The following is a 19,899-nucleotide window of genomic DNA, read 5'->3' as shown; positions in this document are numbered from 1 at the left end:
TGAGGTTCTGGCATCTGACTGCTTCGCTCTGAGACTATGACTTTCCGTGGGAGATGGAAGTTTTTCAGAGAACTTCACCGTGGAAAAATGACCTTTCCTTAACTTGAAGCTACTTTTAAAATCTGAGGATCTGAACCAAAAGAAGAGGAGTATCAGGTTGGAGTCAAGACACCAGACAGGGTGAATGGAAAGGCTAATGTCAAAGATGGCTTCGCTGAAGAAAAAATATTCTAAGAGTAAAGAAAAATCTTGTCAGAAGACCCCAGAAAAGTTCTAATTTTCATTAGTAGTTAATAAAGTTATTCATGTAGAAGTATGTACAACAGAACACTGCTCTTGTTTATTTTATTTGTACTTTTTGGCCCGGGGTATTAGTTTTAATGGACATTGTCTGTACCAGCTTCATTAAAATAAAGTATTTGTGTAAGGAAAAAAAAAAAAAAGCCTGGCAGATTTGAAAGGAATATTTAGCAAAGTAGCATTTTATTTTCTAACTAAGTCATTGTTGGAAAACTCATTCCATGAGCTAAATTCTCCCCACAGACTCTGGCATTATGACGAACTTCCTAAAAACTGTAATTAAAAGTTCCTCTGAAAATTCTTCTTTCTTGAGTCATGCTAGTCAGGGAGAATGAAGGGAGAATAGGGTGCATAGAAAACAGCTCTCCAGTGTAACTACTTAAAGCCTCTTGTTAGCACGGGAGACTTCTCTATTCTGTCTTGGTAAAAACCACTTGACATAGCAGCAAACTGGTTTTGAATTATGAAAATGGTTTACTGTTTAGTAAACTAGTGACTGATGCACATATTTTGTTTTCCATATACTCAGTAATATAAATAAAATTAAATCTGTCCCTTAGTTTTCCTTTGAATGACATCTTCCGTGTTTGAGAAAACATGCATATATTTGGGGGACACAGATATCTAATAGTTTCCATTTAGGGGGGAGCTTAAGGATTTTTCTTTTTTCCTGTATAAAACATGTTTTATTCTTTCTAATGTATAGTACTTGGAGTTCTTACCAGAAAATTAATTAAAATTGATTGAATTTTGAAGCCTTTATTCAAACTACTTTTAAATGAGCGGTTTATTGTTAATGTTTATTTTTTTTCTAGTATATTTTTCTTTTACTTTCTATTTCTTTCTTTCCATTTTATATCAAATTTCCAATCCAGGTTATTTCCCTGCCACTAATAAAAAATGTTCTGGCACCAAAAGCAATGGCAAATGTTAAGTGTAATAGAAAACTAGAGCCGACAGTCATTCAGCATCAGTCTTCACGTACCATGATTAAATCATTAAAACAACACATGGTAATTGTTTACCTGCAGAACTGTGGACTTGTAACATTCTGCTCCCTTTTCAGTGAACCAGAGTAACAATATTCATCTACTGTGACTGCTATCTGCTGATATTTTTTATGGTAATATTGGATTCTTACGACACTGCTGCAATGAGGTTGGCCTTACCACCTTGGCTTCAGAGGGTATAGAAGACAATGGACTACCATCTATATAGCTGTAACGTGTTAAGAATTATATGCTTGTAGAATCTAGTTTGTTTCGGGTAAAAGGTATTCTTTCAGTTTTCATTTTGAATGTGTTTGGATTAGACAAACTGTAAACTTACTAATTTCTGCAGCGAAAAAAGAAAACAGCTCTTCAGTTGTGAAAATCTTATTTGTCTATGGAGAGAAAGCAGTAAGTAAGGGGGAAATACACATTTTTCCCCAGGCCTGTGCTCAGACATGACCACTTTTCCTCCTTTGGATCTGAGCCAAAGTGCTGATGACAGCCCTCTCCCACTTGACCCTGGGAGGCTCCGGGCTGAGGGCGGGGCTGCAGCTGCTGCGCCGGGCGGAGGAAGCGCCCAGATATTCTTGTGGTTGAGCAGCCGCAGCCGCACCGCCCTCTCGGAGGGACTGCTGTACCGAGGGTCCACCCAGCCCAGCCCCTCACCCAGAGCCAGGGTCCGGGGCTTGGGGCCTTGGGCTCTGCCCTGTGGAACCCTCAGAGAAGCAACATCGGTTCAAAAAAAGACTCAAAACAGGAAGTCTGGGAGCGAGGAAGCTTTAACACTGGGTGCCTCCCAGGGTCTCAACACTCCAAACCTACCACAGCTGCTGTTTTGAATAAAACTGCAAAAAATCTGGGTGATATCAATAGTATTTTTTGGTTTATTAAGCAAGATCTATCTTCTTAACAATTAATACATGTGGCATCTGTAAACACCAATAATTACTTAATATTTACACTGAAATCCCACCTCTCTTTAATGCTTTAGTTTTTTTAAGTGGCATCAAATATTTTATTTGGGGCATTATGTTTCAAACGGCCCCAAAGGAACATGACACACTTTATACACATTTAGGGCTATCTTTTTAAACATACTTGCTCTTTCCTCCTTACGCATTATGTTACCAAATTAGTGATGTTGCCAAGTGCCTATTCAGCTAAAAACCAACAAAGAAGCCCCGTGCTTTCTTTTCTCTGCCCGGAGAAAACGGCACTCTGTATTCTCTCCTCCTTGGGAGAACAGAACCTTTATAAGACTGCTGATTACTCTACAGAACACTTTCTTTTCTCTTTCTCTGGCACATTTGTTGGCCCTGAAGGGACACAGTTGATTTGATCTTACTATGGTCCTTATTTCTATGTGTAAGCCAAGTGGCTGACATGAACACGAAAGCCGTAATGAGGTGATTTTAGCAGAAGTACAGTAACAGGCCACCGCAGGCAGTCAGGGAAGTTTTCTGCTACCCAGAACATTGGCGTATGATGAAAGATGATACAGACAGAGATCGGGAGTCTTCTCTCCCAGGTGTGGATAGGATGGGGGTGGGACCTTGGCACCCACCTGCCTGTGGAGCTGTTCTCCATCTGCAGGCTGCAGTCGCAATCCATGGTCACCGATCTGCACAGGGGAGTGTGGAGGCCGCTCCCCTGCTGAAGAACCACAGCCTGGACCACCGTCATCTCGGTCTGGGATGTTACCCTTTGTGTCCCCCTGGAGGCCAAGCTCACCAAGGCTCGGGTGGAGCTCGGAGTGCTCATTCTGAAAATAGCAGGAGACGATGATCACAGCTTTACATAAACCCTTCTGCTGTGCAGTCTGATTTTTATAATTTGAGGATAATTATCCACTTTATGGGTTATCAACTCTTCACTTCTCAGCCCTTCCCCTAATGTGCTCATTTTGGCCACTTCACTCACTGGCCACTTTCTCCATTCAAACAATACACAGTGTAGTCAATACAGTTTACTAGAAAAAATTAGAAATTTTACTATTTATAAGTTACTGCTTACAGTTACAGTTTTATAAATTAGAGGAGGAACTTGAAAGTATTGATCAACATGAAACTTCCCAACTATTTCTAGGTTCCACTTAGTGATGATTTTCTACGTCATGGATATTTACAAACTGCTTGAATTAATTTTTGAAGACTTCACCTTAAGGAAAGAGAATCACTGTGTCTTCCCATTCACAGGATGACTTAAAATTATACCTACTGCTCACAGAGTGAAAAGCAGATGAAAGAGGTCTTTGGGGACTAAACGGAAACCAATATTCACAATGCCGTGAAGCAGCTGACAGAGCAGCCAGTGGTGTGTGGACACACCCACCACCAGAGACTCCAGTCCTGCGCTCACCAGAAAGCAAGGCCAGGAAGCAGGTCACGCTCATTCTGGCTTAATAAAAACCCCATCTGAAAACAAACATCTCTCTTCCGGTCCTGCTATGCATGTTCTCTTTCTCAGGAGAACACACCCAAATGTCAGAGGCGGCAAGGAAGTAACTCATCTGGAGCTGAGAAGAGACCCTTAGGAAACTGCCCTGGCGGAGCGGGCTCTGACATTTAGGAACGAAAACTGAAATGGAGAGAGGAGGGAGGCACTTAGAACTGGGTTCTACAAACCAGCAAGGGCAGGAGATGATAAAGGATCTGGGGGTGATCACTAATGCATTCATAATCAGCAACAAAAGGGATGGCAGCAAAACTCTGTTGCAGAAAGGCACCACAGACTCTTAAAACGAGATCAGAGGACAGCACAGAACTCTTGTTCTGATAGACAGCTGGACAGCCCACTGTATTTTCATTGCTAGAGTGGACCTGACAAAATAACCCGAACTGAAAGAACATGATGGCTCGGTGTGGGGGCTGGGGGGGTGGGGGGGTGGTGGCAGTGTCTGGGGGTCAAGGTTAAAGCCGATGCAACTAAAAAGAACTCTCCAGGTGGACGCACCTCAGCAACATCCTCTCCTTCTTCCTCCATCTGCTTCCCTTGTCGCCAGTGCTTCAGCAGCCACCTGAGCTTGACATAAAAAAGGAAAATGTTCTGCTTCAAGGACCGGAGCTCCTGCTGCATCAGATTCCTCTCATCCGTCCAGGTTCGCTCGTGGAGGGAGTTCTGCAAAGCCAGGCTGTGCATTTCCAGCTCTTTCCACCTCAAGGCATAGAGGTGCTCCTCCTCCATCTTTAATAGGAGAAAAGGGAAGTGTGACAAGCAGGTATCCCGATCTGCCGCCCAAACCAAACCAAGAGGCCTTTGCAAAATGCCATTCCATCCGTATCTTTTTGCATCTGGTATGTGAAACACAGAAACCAAAAGTTTAATGGACTCCTTGAGATGTTCACTATTCATAAAATCTTACGAGTTTCCCAATTCAGAAGAAAAATGCTATTTCAAGGTAAAGTATTATAATCATTTCTCATGGTCAATTCCCTCATGGTGTTTTCAGATGTCTCCAAGCGTCTTTAGGAAAGTTATTTCTCGGGGCGTGTGGCTAGAGCTGACTCAAATGCAGATTCTGCTTGCCCTCTGCACCTGGGTGTGCACACCAAGACTCACTGCACTGTAAAGGGGGAAGGAGTAGCAATCCTTCCCCTTGACTTCCTGGCTCTCTGGGCCCCAGCCCTGGACAGAAGAACAGCAAGCTGAAGCAGAGGCTGATGGAGAGCCTGCTAACGAGAGCCGGGGGCCAGCAGGCACTCTTACTGAACATGCGTATCCACCGCATGCCCACGGGCTGAGCCTACCCTCTACTTCCATGCTTAAGATGCCACAGTCCTATTACATACGGGTCACTCTTAAGGAGATAAAAGCACTGCTGAAAAGGAAATGTTTTCCATCTCTCTGCATTAAGTTCCTGCTTTTTCCATTCAGGTCTAGAAACTTTTTCTTCTAAGCAATTATTCTTATGTCAGTAATGACTAAGCAAAAAGGTATGAACAAAATTTAAATTCACAGACAAGGGCACAGAAATAATATCTATAGTAGCTGAAGTGGGATGAAGAAAGGATTAGATCACCAGCCTTATCGTTATCAGCTGTCCTCGCCTGATCTGAGACTCCCTCTTGTGCCAAAGACCAAGGCAGGGGGTTTTGTTTTGTTTTCCTACAGTATTAGATTAATGTTCAGAAACCTTGGGAATACGGCTTACACCGCCTGAGGTGGATGAACACGACTGATGTGCTGAAGGCCAGTGAAGAAGAGCTGGAGGCAGCGCTGGGAAGGTCCCTGGGTTTGTGCAACGACTTGCGGGGTCATTAGGTCATGACTGACCTATACCCAGGTTTTGTCTGCACTTCTAGCTGATTTAATGCTGCATCTTAGCAGCCCCGAAGAGTCTTGCCACTGGTTCTCTCCCCCCGTCTGGACACAAGAACGGCAGAGTGGGTAAGACGGGCAGACTCGTCTACTGGAAATCCGGTGTTTCCAACTTACTTGCAATGTTATCTTAGGCCATTGACTGCCCCTGGTAAAGTTTCAGCTTCCTCAGCTGCAAAGTGTTACAGCTAACAGGGAATAAACTGCAGGCGCCTCGCTCAGAGCAGGTGGTGGCGGTGCGGCACTGGGGGACGGCAGAGGTGCGGCACTGGGGACTTTCCGAGTCCCTTCATCTGCAACCTGCTGGAAATGCTCCCTCTGGGCTGCTCCCTCTGACCCCTCCTCCACTGCCCTGCTCAGTCTTGCTCCCGACTCCAAGCACTTCCCAGGACTCGGAGCTGGTCCTGCCCTGGGGTGTGCTACGCTAGTGTGCCGTGAGACATGGTCAGGTGTGAGTATAAATACATTTAGAAACTATATTATTAACTATATGTATAATATGTACTGTGTTAGAGTGTCATTTTGTGTCATTTTGGTAGGTGGTGTGCCCCAGGATTTTGTAAATGTAAAAAATGTGCCGCAGCTCAAAAAAGGTTGAAAATCACTGCACTAAAGGACACTGTAACAAAAGTTGTTGGATATACATTCATGTCCAACTGCACTTAGGTTTCTTATTTTATTTTACTTCGCTGGTTCTGGCTGCAGGGAAATTTAGATTAGATATTAAGAACTTCCTGAGACCACACCATACCTATTGAAAAGCATGTTTTAGAATAGAAAGGTAGACAGTTATCTTTACGAGACGTCTGATGGGGGTGCTCAACTGGATGACCTTCCCATACCCGCCCGCCAGGCCAATGAATCCAGAAGCCTGTGCATAACAGTGCTCTTTTCAAACATCTTGTCATCTCTCTTGAGAGGGGGCTGGCAGCCAGACACGCAGTGGCGCTGAAATCCATGTTAGGTATTTACCTTCCGGATCTTGTTTGTAAATTTCTCTGTCTCCTCTTGATGCAGTCTGGTCGCCTGCGCAAGCTGACCCTGTAGCTCGTCTAGCGACACACTCTGTTCAGGTAAAACAGGGGGCCCCCTGAGCTGATCAGTGGAATAAAGGAAGGGGTTTAGTGGACTCGAACTCGGCCTGATGTGAAGACGCAGGACAGACATCTGCACAAGCCAGGGACACACACAGAATGACAGCACGTGCAGGTGCTGCAGCAGTGGAGTGACAGTGGCAACTCCCGTGAGATTCTCTTCCCGCGCCCCTGCGCTATCTCGGGAGGACAGCTCCACCTGCCCTCGGCTCTCTCGCCTAGAAGGCAGGTGAGGAAGTGGTCCCTGTCACCTGAAGTTCGACCTCCACAGTAACAAATCAGGCTGAGGAGGGAGCCAGGGTACCTCAGAGGTGTCTTTGCTACCATAGCAGCTTCTAGAAAGTTTTTTAAAATGCCGGGACTACGAGAGATGGTGATCGTGACAGAGTCAAGCATGACTGACCCACACAGAGTCGATCTCTTAGAATGACTGTCCAAGTTCATACATGTCTAAGTTGCATAATGAATTTGTTTGTATGCTTTCTTACTAGAGTTTTTCCTGCCTTCCGTTTCTCCTGGCAGTCCTATCCTCAGTGCTCCGAGGAATTGGGGTGGGGGCTCCTTCCGTGAACAGACACATCATTTTAGGACTTCTCCGCCTCAGAAGACTGCACAGAGATCTGCTTGTTAAATCTTAGGTTAAAAATAGTTAAAGGAATCTTTTCAAACTCCTTTTATTGTTAAAGTCTATCTCTCATAACTTTTACGTCCAAACGGCAATGATAGAGGAGTCAGAACTACTACTTTTGAAATGTGTTTTTTTTTAATGAAACACTGTTACATTAAAAATCTTAGGCATCAATAAAATTGAAGCATGTGATTTTACCCACTGGTTTATGCTACCTGAAAGATAGGTGATTTATAAAGCTAGGAATGACAGTGGATTGTTGCCATAAAAATGGTATCATTTCACTATTTCCTTCTGATCACCTTTAACTAATCCGTTATTTCTCATTGAGGATATTGTTTGCTCTTCCTAATCTGATGTTACCTGAGTTATCATGATTGAAAATCATACCCTAGGAACAGGAAATACAGAAAACAAAAGAGTAGATCACTTCCCTTAGTACAAGGGATGACTAAGAGAGTGTAAAGAAAAAAGGATCTAGACCAGGTGTTCCCAAACTACGGCCCATGGGCCGCATGCGGCCCCCTGAGGCCATTTATCCGCCCCCCACCCTGCCCCAGTGGCACTTCCGGAAGAGGCACCTCTTTCACTGGTGGTCAGTGAGAGGAGCACTGTATGTGGCGGCCCTCCAACGGTCTGAGGGACAGTGAACTTACCCCCTGTGTAAAAAGTTTGGGGACCCCTGATCTAGACAGAGAACATCAGAAATATCAGGGATTCACCAACTTTGGGATAACATTTTTGAAAGACTTAAGCTCAGCCTACTTTCCAGAAACTCAGCTACTGAGAATATTAGTTAAAGATTGTCATTATAGCTATTAATGGTTATTATTGTAGTCTTTAATATTTACTAGGCAGGGTTTTGGTTCTCTTTGAAGAGAGGCGCTTCTCTACACATTGAATTTACTCTAATGACTAAGTTCTCATTTCTGAAAGTTCTATCTTATTGTTTTTTTAACGTGGTCCTTTATGATAATGACTTACTCTTTCCTCGTGTTCGCTTGCCTTTTGTAGTTTTGAGCACATTTGTTTTACAACCTCTTTCTATTAATTCTAGAGCCTGAAGGTCTCAGCATCAAGTCCTGCGGTTGGACATTGGCTGACTCCTGCAGCAGGTGCACGGTTTTGGCTTGGGTTTGCAGTTTTGCATTGTGAGGTCATCTTCAATGGGGAGTTAGTTATGATCTCATATGCGACCTGGGCTGAAAATGTACCTCCAGATGGGGTTTGCGTTTTTTTTTTGTTTGTTTGTTTTGTTTTTTTGTTTTTGTTTTTGCAAAATCCAGCAACAGAACATAAACTCTTCTTTCCTTGGAGACTCCTAAAGTTCCAGGTGCCATCAGTTTCGCCTGATTCTGGCGAGGCTGCCCGTCCTCAGGGTTCCTTGGGGGTGACTCCACCCTGGTGGACAAGCTCCCCTATTGCCTCCCTCCCCCAGCAGCCAGACGCTTCTCCAACTTGGCCTTGCACGATGTGCAGCCCTGCAAGGATCCTGGCTCATGTCTTTCCCTGCTCTGTGTTGTCGGGCCCAAGGCCCTGTCTCCTGTCCTGTTGGAATTATTAAAACCCAAGGCTCAGGTGTATGTATCCATTCTGGCCACTGTCCCACCAACCCACCCACCTAAAAGGCCACTGACTCTGCTCTGGTTTTCAATCCTGAAATCGATTCCAACCCTTGAGTGTTTTCCTTTCTTGTGAATTCAGGCATATATTTTAAAGAACATTTTATATTTTATGCTGCATTTTCTGTCTTTCTTAATAAGCAGCTAGCAGGTCAGGCACTGCACCAAGGACACAACAGTAAGTAAAGCTGCCTCAAATCCCTGCCCTCCTGTGGACTCCGGACTGGCTTTTTGCACAGGAGTGCTTTCAGGGAACCCCAGCTGCTCAGTGACATACTACTCTATACATTTAAAATGTAAAAATCCTCCATCTTTTAACACATTTGGCCATTAGCCCGAAGCTCCATAAGTAAGGTTAAAATAGGCATCCTAATCAAACTTATCTTTTAAGAAAAGCAAAAATCTTTGAATTTAGTTTCTATTTATACACTAAACTATTTAGTTCCATTTTACTCTTAATTATATAAACCGTTTTTATTTTAAACAAACATCTGAGTCTCCTGCTTCAAGCATCGTTTGATGAAAAACATGTCCCTCTGTTTGCACCACCCCTTTGAAGGGTCAGAGGAAAGGACCCTTGAAGTCCCACGGAGCTGTCCCTCTAGGATGTCTCATTTATCCCCAGTGGCTCCTGTGATGTCTGTGGAGACTGGTCAGCAACACAAACTTTCAGATCCTCCTCATCTATTAGAACAGCGGTTCTCAATATTTAAAAATGTATTGTATAATAAATATTTATTTTCTGATGGCTTTAGGGGACCCCTGTGTTTTGGTCATTCGACCCCCGCCGGGGTCGCGACCTACAGGTTGAGAACCGCTGTATTAGAAGTTTTACTCTCTGTTCCTGTTCATCTTTGCTAACAGAATATTAAAACTCCAGACAGCCAAGGGGCTCCAGGTTGGGATGCTGCCACTCCAGTGTTACAAAACAAAGTACAAACAAGCTACAGCAAAAGGTTCGGTCTAGAATTATCCTACTGCCACACAACCACATACAGTCACATACATCTGAAGAAAAGTTTCCACATAACACATAGATTTCATCCAGAAAATAAGTACTTCTGTTCGTTACCAGGTTCCCAAAGATTGAATTCTAATCCCATCCTTTGCCCACTTACCGAAGATCCTGGGTGACACATCTAACAAATTCATCTTGACATCTCCACGGAGGCGGTTTATTTAAATACCATCCTCACTTGATTCTGAGGCTGTGGAGGCCTGTTAACCTTGACATTACAACCACCTTCCCCGCTCATGTTCTGAAACCTCTGCCCATGCTTCCCCTCATGGCTGGGTCCCACCCCAATCTACACAGCTAATATCCTGGATTATCTTCAGAGAAAGTGACTTATAAATTACTTCCCACACCAGAGAGGAGAACTGCGCTATACCTCATTCTATAAAAGGAAGGAACGTGTTTCATAATGGCCACCGTAACACCTAACAATGCCTCTGACACAGGAGGACTCTGCTCCACCTCTATCCCCATGACTTCATATTCTGGTGAGTTCTATCTGTTCTGGCCAGTTTTCTTACTTCTTCTTCTTCCAAAAGTGGTCTATGAAGTCAACACATGTGTACACATACTTGGCATAAAATCACACACACATCATTTTATCATGGCTGGTATGTCACAGCTGAGGCATAAGTGCTCCATGTGCTTTGTTGATTAAAGGATAAGGAGGGAAGCTGGGGGAAGAGAGAGCCCCTTTGAGATTTCTGATGCAGAAACTCAATCCTCTGGGCACAGGGCTTGGTTTCACTTATATTTGAAATCTGACCAGTGCCCATGCTGGACCGCTTCTCATTGAGAACTATTTTTAAGGTGCCCTGCACATTCCAAACCACATAGTCCATACATTGCTCTCTCCTAACAAATGGGAATCTCTCATGGGGGCAAAGTCAGGGAAGAATCTGGTGCACAGAGTTGAGAATCTTGCTAAGACTTATGGCGATGAACAGGTAATAGGAATACTGTCCCTCTGAAATCTTTCTTTTCCTGACAGTTAATTCTTGTGTGGCTTCATGAGTGGGTCAGTGGTTGTCAGTGGACTCTGACTTCAGCTGTCCCTGCCGGTGGTTGTTGCAAGAGGCCGAGGTGTGGATGTGCCTTCCCGTCCTGAGCTGGATACATGTGCTGTCCGAGCAGCGGGCCTTCTTTTGCACGGACTTGTCATCTGGTAAAACGCCACAGAGCAAGAATGAGGACTGTATTTTTCTCCATCTGTTGTTCTTGCTGCTACTGGACCTACCAGTCCAAGCAGTATTTTAACCTGGCCAGAATATCCCAATTTTCCAAAATAAGAACTTATCTTCTTTCCCTTTCCCCAAATATAAAAACTATAAAGCAAAAAATCATAGAAGATAGTTCACAAACACAACTTGAGAAATTGACCCTTTCTTAAAACTCCAGCTAAAATTCAGAAAGTTGTTTCTTCTTCTAAGCCACTGAAGCTAGGTGTCTCATCAGGCCCCGCTCCCTACCCCAAGAAACGAAAGACAAAGAGCTAGAGGAAGGTCATGTGTGGTAGCAATGGCTTGTGCAGACAGTTAGCGGTAATTTTAGGGCAATGGAAGAGGGAGTAAAGAAAGCTGCTACCGGCACACCCAGCTTAACCCTGTGAGCAGTACGAACGTTCATGTCCGTCCTCGTGCCTCCTGACCATCCAGAGTACGATCGTACATTACGACGGCAACATTAAAAAAAAAGGCAGATGGCCTGACCTGTGGTGGCGCAGTGGATAAAGCGTCGACCTGGAAATGCTGAGGTCGCCAGTTCGAAACCCTGGGCTTGCCTGGTCAAGGCACATATGGGAGTTGATGCTTCCTGCTCCTCCCCCTTCTCTCTCTCTGTCTCTCCCTCTCTCTCTCTCCTCTCTAAAAAAAAATGAATAAATAAAATTTTTAAAAAAAGGCAGATGTAGGTTTTTCTGGTTTCCATAAATTGGTTATCAAACAAACATGATTTTAAGTTAATGAAACTGGAACTAATTTCATTTTTTGAAAAAAAAAATCATTCCTGGGGGTCAGCGAGCATGAAAACAATTCACTGCTCAAAGGGTTAAGTCTCAGCCTCATTCTAGATGAAAAGTGTCCTGTTTGCCTTTCCTCCAGTTTTCGTGGTGTCTTAAACAGGGTGGTGTCTCAGCCCAGGCTGCCCTACCTGGCAGGAGCTTTGTGGACCATGTCCATCACAGCCTCATAGGAAAACAGAGGCGAGCAGTGAATTCGGGGATGCTTTCATTAAAAAGCTTCTTGGCCCTGGCCGGTTGGCTCAGCGGTAGAGCGTCGGCCTGGCATGCAGGGGACCCGGGTTTGATTCCCGGCCAGGGCACATAGGAGAAGCACCCATTTGCTTCTCCACCCCCCCTCCCTTCCTCTCTGTCTCTCTCTTCCCCTCCCGCAGCCAAGGCTCCATTGGAGCAAAGATGGCCCGGGCGCTGGGGATGGCTCCTTGGCCTCTGCCCCAGGTGCTAGAGTGGCTCTGGTTGCAACAGAGTGACGCCCCGGAGGGGCAGAGCATCGCCCCCTGGTGGGCAAAGAGTCGCCCCCTGGTGGGCAGAGCATCACCCCCTGGTGGGTGTGCCGGGTGGATCCCGGTCGGGCGCATGCGGGAGTCTATCTGACTGTTTCTCCCCATTTCCAGCTTCAGAAAAAAAAAAAAAATACAAAAAAAAAAAAAAAAAGGCTTCTAACAGGAGTTCTCCCTAGAACTGTCTGTTGTACCACCCTTTAACCCAATATAATATTCACAGACCAAACTCAGCTGTCTGTCAGGGTAACATCCACCCGAGGGACAGAGCAGCTTCTTCCAAACCCAGACTCCACAGGGTCGACCTTCGGATCCTCAGAATAAAAGAAAAACTATGAAGCTAAAAAAAAAAGCGGTCCTAAAGTGTGTGTCATCTTTTAGAATACTTTTAAATATTATACGCTTGCAAATATAAGTGAGTTTTCTCTTCTGTGTGAAATGCCTTCTTATGAATAAAAAAGTCACAACAAAGCATGTTTAACTTCTGATTTTTACTATTTTCTCTTCTAGGAAAGGATGCTCCCTAGACCCTGCCTTTCACTATGAGTTATTTTCATTTTTTTTATGTCCTCATTAAAATATTTCAAAATGAATGTGAAGTGATAAAATATCCCCTAATTTTTGTGAACCGTATATATAAAACTAAAGAAAACCAGACAGATGTTTAAAAAGAAGAAACATACTGTGGCAACATTCCTGGCTGTACAATTAGTCACCTAAGTGATCTGTGCTTAGAAACATCCCACAGGAGATACAGTTCTTGTTGGAGTGTCCGGGCCGGGGGTGGTCACAGTCCCGGCAGCACTGGGCAACAGGTGGGGAGAGGACCGCCCAGGCCTGAGAAGATTGTTCTAGACCCAGTTATACCACCAACCCCCCAGGAGCTGACTGGCCAGCCGCTCCACTCGGGCCTCATTTTTCTCACTCTCAGAACAAGGGAATCAGTCTGAATTCCCAACATTTCCTTCTGAGCTGTATTGTTCGGCAATCCTGACTTGCCATAGGGCACCAGCTAACTCTGCTAATCGCCTGTTTGTGGAGGTTTGCTCTCCTAGAACATTCGTTTTATTCAATGAAGTGTTTCCTTCTAAAATTGCTGCTGGTGTTTGAAGCTCTGTGGTACATGTAGGCATGTGGCAGGTGATGGGAAGGCTTCGTAATGCCCCAACCTTATACCCTTTTTAGAGTGTAACTAGACAGGGTTGTCTGTGACGTGGCATGCGGGAAGGGAACTGCAATTCTCCTCAGTGTATCCAAGGGAAGAGGGCTGCCATGTTCAGCCAGAGCTGCGCTTCTGTGCAGGACCAGGAAACAGCCAGTATCACATAACAAAGGGCTATGGGCAGAGAAAATTAGTCCCATGACCAGGGCACCTGTGACATCCCTGCCCGCCTGCAGTCTTCAATAAAGCCAGATGTATTACCCGCTCCTTACTATTAATCATACTTGATGTTTAGATGGCATTTAGCGCTTTTTAGTGTATTTCTTTAGTTAATAGCTCATTGGCTCTGGGAATCATCCATATATAGCCACGCATAGCCGGCAGAGCCATTTTACAGCTAAGAAAACAGAGGTTGACACTTTCCCTAGGAACAGAGCTAGTCACAGACACAGTGGGGCTCGAACCCAGAGCCCTGATATCCATGCCAGGGTAGAGTCCAGCACAGTCTGATGGCCCTGCTGGACATCACCCGTGCTGCAGTGTGAACCAAATGCTGGGAAATGTGTCTTCCGAGCTTTCCGCCTTGGAGATGCGTCATTCAATGCATTTAAACTGTACAGAACTCTGAGTTTGCTACTACAGCCCAAGCAACAAGCGTTCTCGGATGAAGACCCGGGTGGGGCAATGGGTTGATCAAAGGGGCCTACTGTGGAAGTTTCCATAGAGTTACAAGATACACTAACCACTAAATCCCTATTTGGGGAAAAACCCAAATATGCCATGTTCTATTTTACTTTTGGTATGAAACCTAGAAACATCTCATCTGCAAATTTGGAATGAGAACACACTAAAGTTGATAGGCTGTAATGCATGTCCAGCTCCATGTCCAATGCCCGTGTTTAGAAAATATTTTTTTAAACAGTCACAAATGCTTATTCTGGCCACTGTGTGCTCCTGACTGGGAGGGTCCGGGCATCCTGCAGCGCTGGGGCCTGCCTGAGGCAGCCCCAGCACACGGGCTCCTGCTTGTTCTCCGGGAACGCAGCACTGTCCTGTACTTGGCTTAGCAAGCAGAATGTGTCCTGTCACACCTCGTGTGGTCCACAGTTGCTTCTGTCTGGGGCACGGACTTCATGGCCACCTTTTGGGTGAGCCTGGCCTCTGCCAAGGTAAAGTAAGGATGGTGGGACTCCACGGACTGTTTCTGAAAATTGTTTTTGTTTCACATAAGAGTTGTGAAGGCAGTTTCTATGTTATTGTGTGCCTAGACAATGAGATGTGACATACTCTCCCGCAGAACAAGGGACAAGCCCCAGGTGGGAGATATCTGAACTCGTCTGCGGGAGCCGGCCTGCCCGGCCCACCTCTGACAGTGGGACTCGCAGCCTAACCAAGGCATTGGTTCCAAGCTCAGCAAAAGGCCCACACTCCATCCCAAGTGCCTCTGTGCACTTCATTTCCCAGTCAAATGTCTGACTCTCTTGTGAAACGGAAGCTCCTGTTTGATTTCAAATGTGACAGCCACCCCCCATTCTGTCCTTTGGGGGCCCCTAGGAAGCCTCAGAGCTGAGTGGTAACCTCCCCACCGGGACTAATAAATTAAAATTCCTTATTCAGATATTTTCTAATATGCAACATGTTGCTCTGTCCATGTAATAACCTGCCCTAGCCAGCAGTATCAAGAGTCAGAGGCTCACTCACTCCTCAGCGACACCTGTCCTTCTGTTCTGGGTGGAACTCCTTGCATGGAGGAGCTTTTGCTGACAGGACTGCTAACAACTGTTTCACACAACAGAGTGTCTGTGGTGGCTAAGGGCTCTGTTGACAAGGGGTTACTAGGGCAAAAACAGAGCCTGCTCCAGGTCAGGAGTGCACGCCTGGACTCTGCCCACCGGCTGGAGCACTGTCACCAGAAACTACGGGACATGTGAGACACAGGGAAGCCAGTTTCCTCCAGACTAGCAAGCACAGTGTTTGGCTTTCTCCTGCTTCCCTTCCCTTTCAACCAGAAGCCACGAGATGCTCACAAACCAGTCTCCTACATCGTGCTACATCTCCAGGCGCCCGCGGGCCCTGGGGACACTGGGCCACAGGCAGGACGATGCCTGTCTGACAGGGGCGCTGGCAGTGCTCTGCATTCCCCCTGTGCCGACCCTCCAATGCTGGTCGTGGGCAGTGGGTCCGCTTCTAGTTAAGTCCTCCGGGTTCTGTATTCCCCCACTGTGTTCCCTAGGAGCCTTAGACTCGGACAGGAAATGTCACACACAGGCCCTGGCCGGTTGGCTCAGCGGTAGAGCGTCGGCCTGGCGTGCGGGGGACCCGGGTTCGATTCCCGGCCAGGGCACATAGGAGAAGCGCCCATTTTGCTTCTCCACCCCCCTCCTTCCTCTCTGTCTCTCTCTTCCCCTCCAGCAGCCAAGGCTCCATTGGAGCAAAGATGGCCCGGGCACTGGGGATGGCTCCTTGGCCTCTGCCCCAGGTGCTAGAGTGGCTCTGGTCTTGGCAGAGCGACCTCCCTGAGGGGCAGAGCATCGCCCCCTGGTGGGCGTGCCGGGTGGATCCCGGTCGGGCGCATGCATCTCCCTGTTTCCAGCTTCAGAAAAATACAAATAAATAAATAAATAAATAAATAAATAAATAAATAAATAAGGAAATGTCACACACAGCCAACCACACAGGAAAGGGAGGGGGGTGGCGGGCAAGGGGGCGGCTGGTGGGACCAGCCAGCATGCTGACCTCCAGGTTGAGACCGCTCTGGCCTCCCGGCCTGCAGCTCCTGGCATCCCCGTCGGCTCGGCGCTGCGGGGGCTCCCGCTCGTCCCCACGCTCCTGGCCCAGCGGCCACTCCATCTGATCTCTCAGTCTGGACTGTGAGGTGCATGGAGGGATTTGGTTGTTTTTTGTTTGTTTGTTTGTTTTTTAAATTTTAAATAAAAACAAAGGATAAGAGAGTGGGGATGGGGTGGGGAGGGGGGGATAAAGAAAACGAAAATGGGTGAGGTAGACGACTGAGAACACTACCAGACAAAGAAAAGCATGGAGAGAAAAACCAACTTAAACAGAGTGGCGTAAGAGAGTGACGAGAACAGAACCAAAATGAGGCTGAGCAAAACGATGGGCTGAAAGATCTGAAAAGCAAAAGAGAGAAGGGGGGAGAATGCAAAACACGGGTTATGAGGCACATGCGATGGCGAGGCGTGGGTCACAGATGCAACCGCAAGCACACTACCCGCGAAGGATACGGAAACAAGGCTTCTCCTTCCGCGCTTGCACCTGAGCAGCCAAAGCCACAATCCGGGGGCGGCGGCTGGGTCATGCACCCGAGGGCGATGCATCGGCAAGCAGTCCTGGGACGGCTGCTCCGCTCCACCCTCACCCTCGGCTCGGGGAGGGCAGCGGGAGCATGCCAGCAGCGAGAGTTTCCATCAGAACATCCTTCGCTCAGAGCCGTGCTCCTCTCCCCCATTCTGGCTCATCTTCGGGGGGCGGGAGGGAGGGGGGAGGCTGGCTGCTCTGAAAGGGAGTACCTTTCAGAACTGTACTGTGTCCCTCCAGCAATAAACCCACGGAGGGTTGCAAAACGCTCCTGAACAAGTCTGCTAATTATCCTGACTGTGAAATGAGTTTGTACTTTCTGTTTTACACTCCTCTTTGCTTCTTCAGCAGGATAGCTGGTCGGCTGAGACACCAAGAAAGGAGAAGGGACGCCTGCGTCGGGTCCCTAGCACTTCCATTGGGATTAGCCTTGTGTCATGAGGGAGGACTTCTAAGCCAGGAGCAACAGCACAGTTAAAAATAAGAGAGGGCAAAGGAAGAAGAAACAAGGAAACAAAAGAGAACTTAAAAAAAAAAAAAAAAGAAACAACCAATAGGAAGGATTTGGTTGACACTTGAGGCTTTAGTACAGCGTAGGTTTGAAATCATAACCAAGCAGCCGTAAGCAGAATGAGTTCGAGTGCAGCAATACCAGCAAGAAGGAGAAAGAGCAAAACTGAGCAGGGAGGCAGAGCCAGGAGCCCCCTTACCTGCAAGTCCGGGACCAGCTCTTTCCCCAGGTTCCCGATGGGGGAGTCCCGGGACATGGAGGTCACAGTTGAGAGGAAGCTGGAAGACTCTGTGAGGTGGGGCAAGGGGGACAGGCCTTCCAACTGCTCCCTCAGACCATCTCCAATCCGGTTCACCTGCTCCAGGAAAGCCTGGAGCTCTTTCCTGAAAACCTTCATCTTGGCATTGATGGTGCCCAGCAGCTGAGGCTCCTTCTTGCCCCCCTCCCCCTGAATACCAGGCCCTGGCGAGGCCATGTCATCCATAAAGCCGTTGGTGTCCATGATGAGACTCTCCATGGTCCGTTCCAGCCGCTCGGCCTCATGCTTTATGTTCACCAAGCACTCGGAGTCCTCCCTGGCCCTCAGGACCTCGGCTGGACACGGCTCGCTGGCCTCTGACGGCTTTCCACTGCTGAAGCCTGAAGTCTTTTCTAACATCTCTTCCGAGTCACTCTCACCGCCGACGGGGCCCTCCCGCTTGGGCTGTGGTAGGCGGCCTTCCTCCCCATCGCTCTCCTTCTTGCCTGTGTCACTGTCAGCGTCACTGTCCCGGGGGCTCGGGGCGCGCAGGCCTAGGTGGGCAGCCAGGTCGTAGCGTTGGACGTTGGAGAGCAGCACCCGGTTCTCATACTGCAGCTTCAGCACCTTCCCGCTCAGCTCGCTGATCTGCAGCCGGGCAGCCTTCAGCTCCTCCTGCAGGGAGGCCCCACCACCCACGCCCTTGCCTCCGCTGTCCACCAGCCACCCGGGCTCCGGTCGCGGTTCGAACTTGAACTTGCTCAGCTCGTGAGTCAGCTGCCGGTTGTGGTCCTCGATCTCAGATATGGACCTTCGAAGCAGCTCCGCTTCCTCCTCCACAAACTGCAGGTGTCGGCGGAGCTCCGTGGAGGACTCCAGGGAGTCACCGAAGGGTGAGGTGGGAATGCTGGGGAGGTGGTCCCGGCCTGGGCCCTCTCGCTCATACTGGCCCCGCATGTCCTCCATCTCTGCTTTGAGGCCTCGGTTCTCCACTTCCAGTTCCACGATCTTCCGGCCCAAGATGTTGGCTTCTTCCTCCACCAACTTGAGCCGCAGCTTCAGCTCGGCCTCCCTGGTGCTGGGCGGCCCACCGGCTTCCCCTGTGGGCAGGGGGCTGTCCACGTCACCGTACAGGGCCTTATACTTCTGGAGCTCCTGCTCCAGCTCGTCCTTCTCCCTCCCCAGCTTGGCCATCTTTTTACGCATCAGGGAACCTTCCTCTTTGGCAAACTGAAGCTGGCACTTTAAATCAGCACTGTCATCCTGCCAGGAGAAAACAGCCCGAGAGAAGGTTATTTGAAAATACCAAATGTTCATGTTTTTGATGATTTCCCACGCACCTGGCCCCCAACACACACACACACAAACACAAAACACTGATCTTTTTGTCAGTGCATCAGGTTATAGTAGAAAGGCCAAAACAAAGCCAGGGTGGGCGCAGCTGGGCCTTCACGGAGGGGCAGCAGCCACACCCTACGGTCTGTTGCTTTGTCACAGAAACAAAAGAAAACAAACAATTAGTTTGGATAAAACGTGCACATGAAAACCATCATACAAGGTGGATGAGTGAAGAGTGAGAAAATGAAATGAAACTCAACACTCACTGGTGACACGGGGATCCCTGATACCTTGCTGTCCCCTCTGACCGCTCACCAGCGGCAGTGGGAGAGAGCAGATCCTTCGCTAGGCCTGGCGCAGGCAGACAGGCTTCAGTCACCACTTCTACCTGTTGTCACTCACTTCCTCCAAGATACAGACTTCCCTCATCCAAAGTGCTCAGCAACCCATAGGTACCACCAGGAGGGGGAGGCCAGGTCACCCCAAATCAAGGCCAAGCTGAGAACCCGAGGCAGGACAGTCCAGCTCTCCCCCTCCCCTGGCCCGCCTATCCCCAGTGTATCACAAGAATGATATAAGAACAAAATTATGAGGGGGCCTGGCCGGTTGGCTCAGCGGTAGAGCGTTGGCCTGGCGTGCGGGGGACCTGGGTTCAATTCCCGGCCAGGGCACACAGGAGAAGCGCCCATTTGCTTCTTCACCCCCACCCCCTCTCCTTCCTCTCTGTCTCTCTCTTCCCCTCCCGCAGCCAAGGCTCCATTGGAGCAAAGATGGGCCGGGCGCTGGGAATGGCTACTTGGCCTCTGCCCCAGGCGCTAGAGTGGCTCTGGTCGTGGCAGAGCGATGCCCC

General features: G+C 47.8%; 1 protein-coding gene across 8 annotated transcripts in view; it reads right to left on the bottom strand.

The window, feature by feature from the left end:
• Positions 1–19,899, bottom strand: part of MTCL1 (microtubule crosslinking factor 1) — a 169,329-nt gene that overhangs the window by 43,659 nt on the left and 105,771 nt on the right. For 5 of the 8 annotated variants that reach the window (XM_066246431.1, XM_066246432.1, XM_066246433.1 and 2 more), the window contains 5 exons: positions 17,673–18,974; positions 16,384–16,515; positions 6,582–6,704; positions 4,245–4,475; positions 2,857–3,054 (listed from right to left, as the gene is read on the bottom strand). In XM_066246431.1, coding sequence (XP_066102528.1) covers positions 2,857–3,054; positions 4,245–4,475; positions 6,582–6,704; positions 16,384–16,515; positions 17,673–18,974 — 1,986 coding nt within the window. The remainder of the gene's footprint in view (positions 1–2,856; positions 3,055–4,244; positions 4,476–6,581; positions 6,705–16,383; positions 16,516–17,672; positions 18,975–19,899) is intronic. The other 3 variants (XM_066246434.1, XM_066246437.1, XM_066246439.1) reach the window with 1 other exon arrangement.

This window comes from Saccopteryx bilineata, chromosome 11, assembly GCF_036850765.1.
Source record: "Saccopteryx bilineata isolate mSacBil1 chromosome 11, mSacBil1_pri_phased_curated, whole genome shotgun sequence".
In the NCBI taxonomy this organism is placed as follows: Eukaryota; Metazoa; Chordata; class Mammalia; order Chiroptera; family Emballonuridae; genus Saccopteryx; species Saccopteryx bilineata.
Note: the sequence above shows the minus strand (reverse complement) of the source record. Positions and strands in the feature narration are given on the sequence as shown.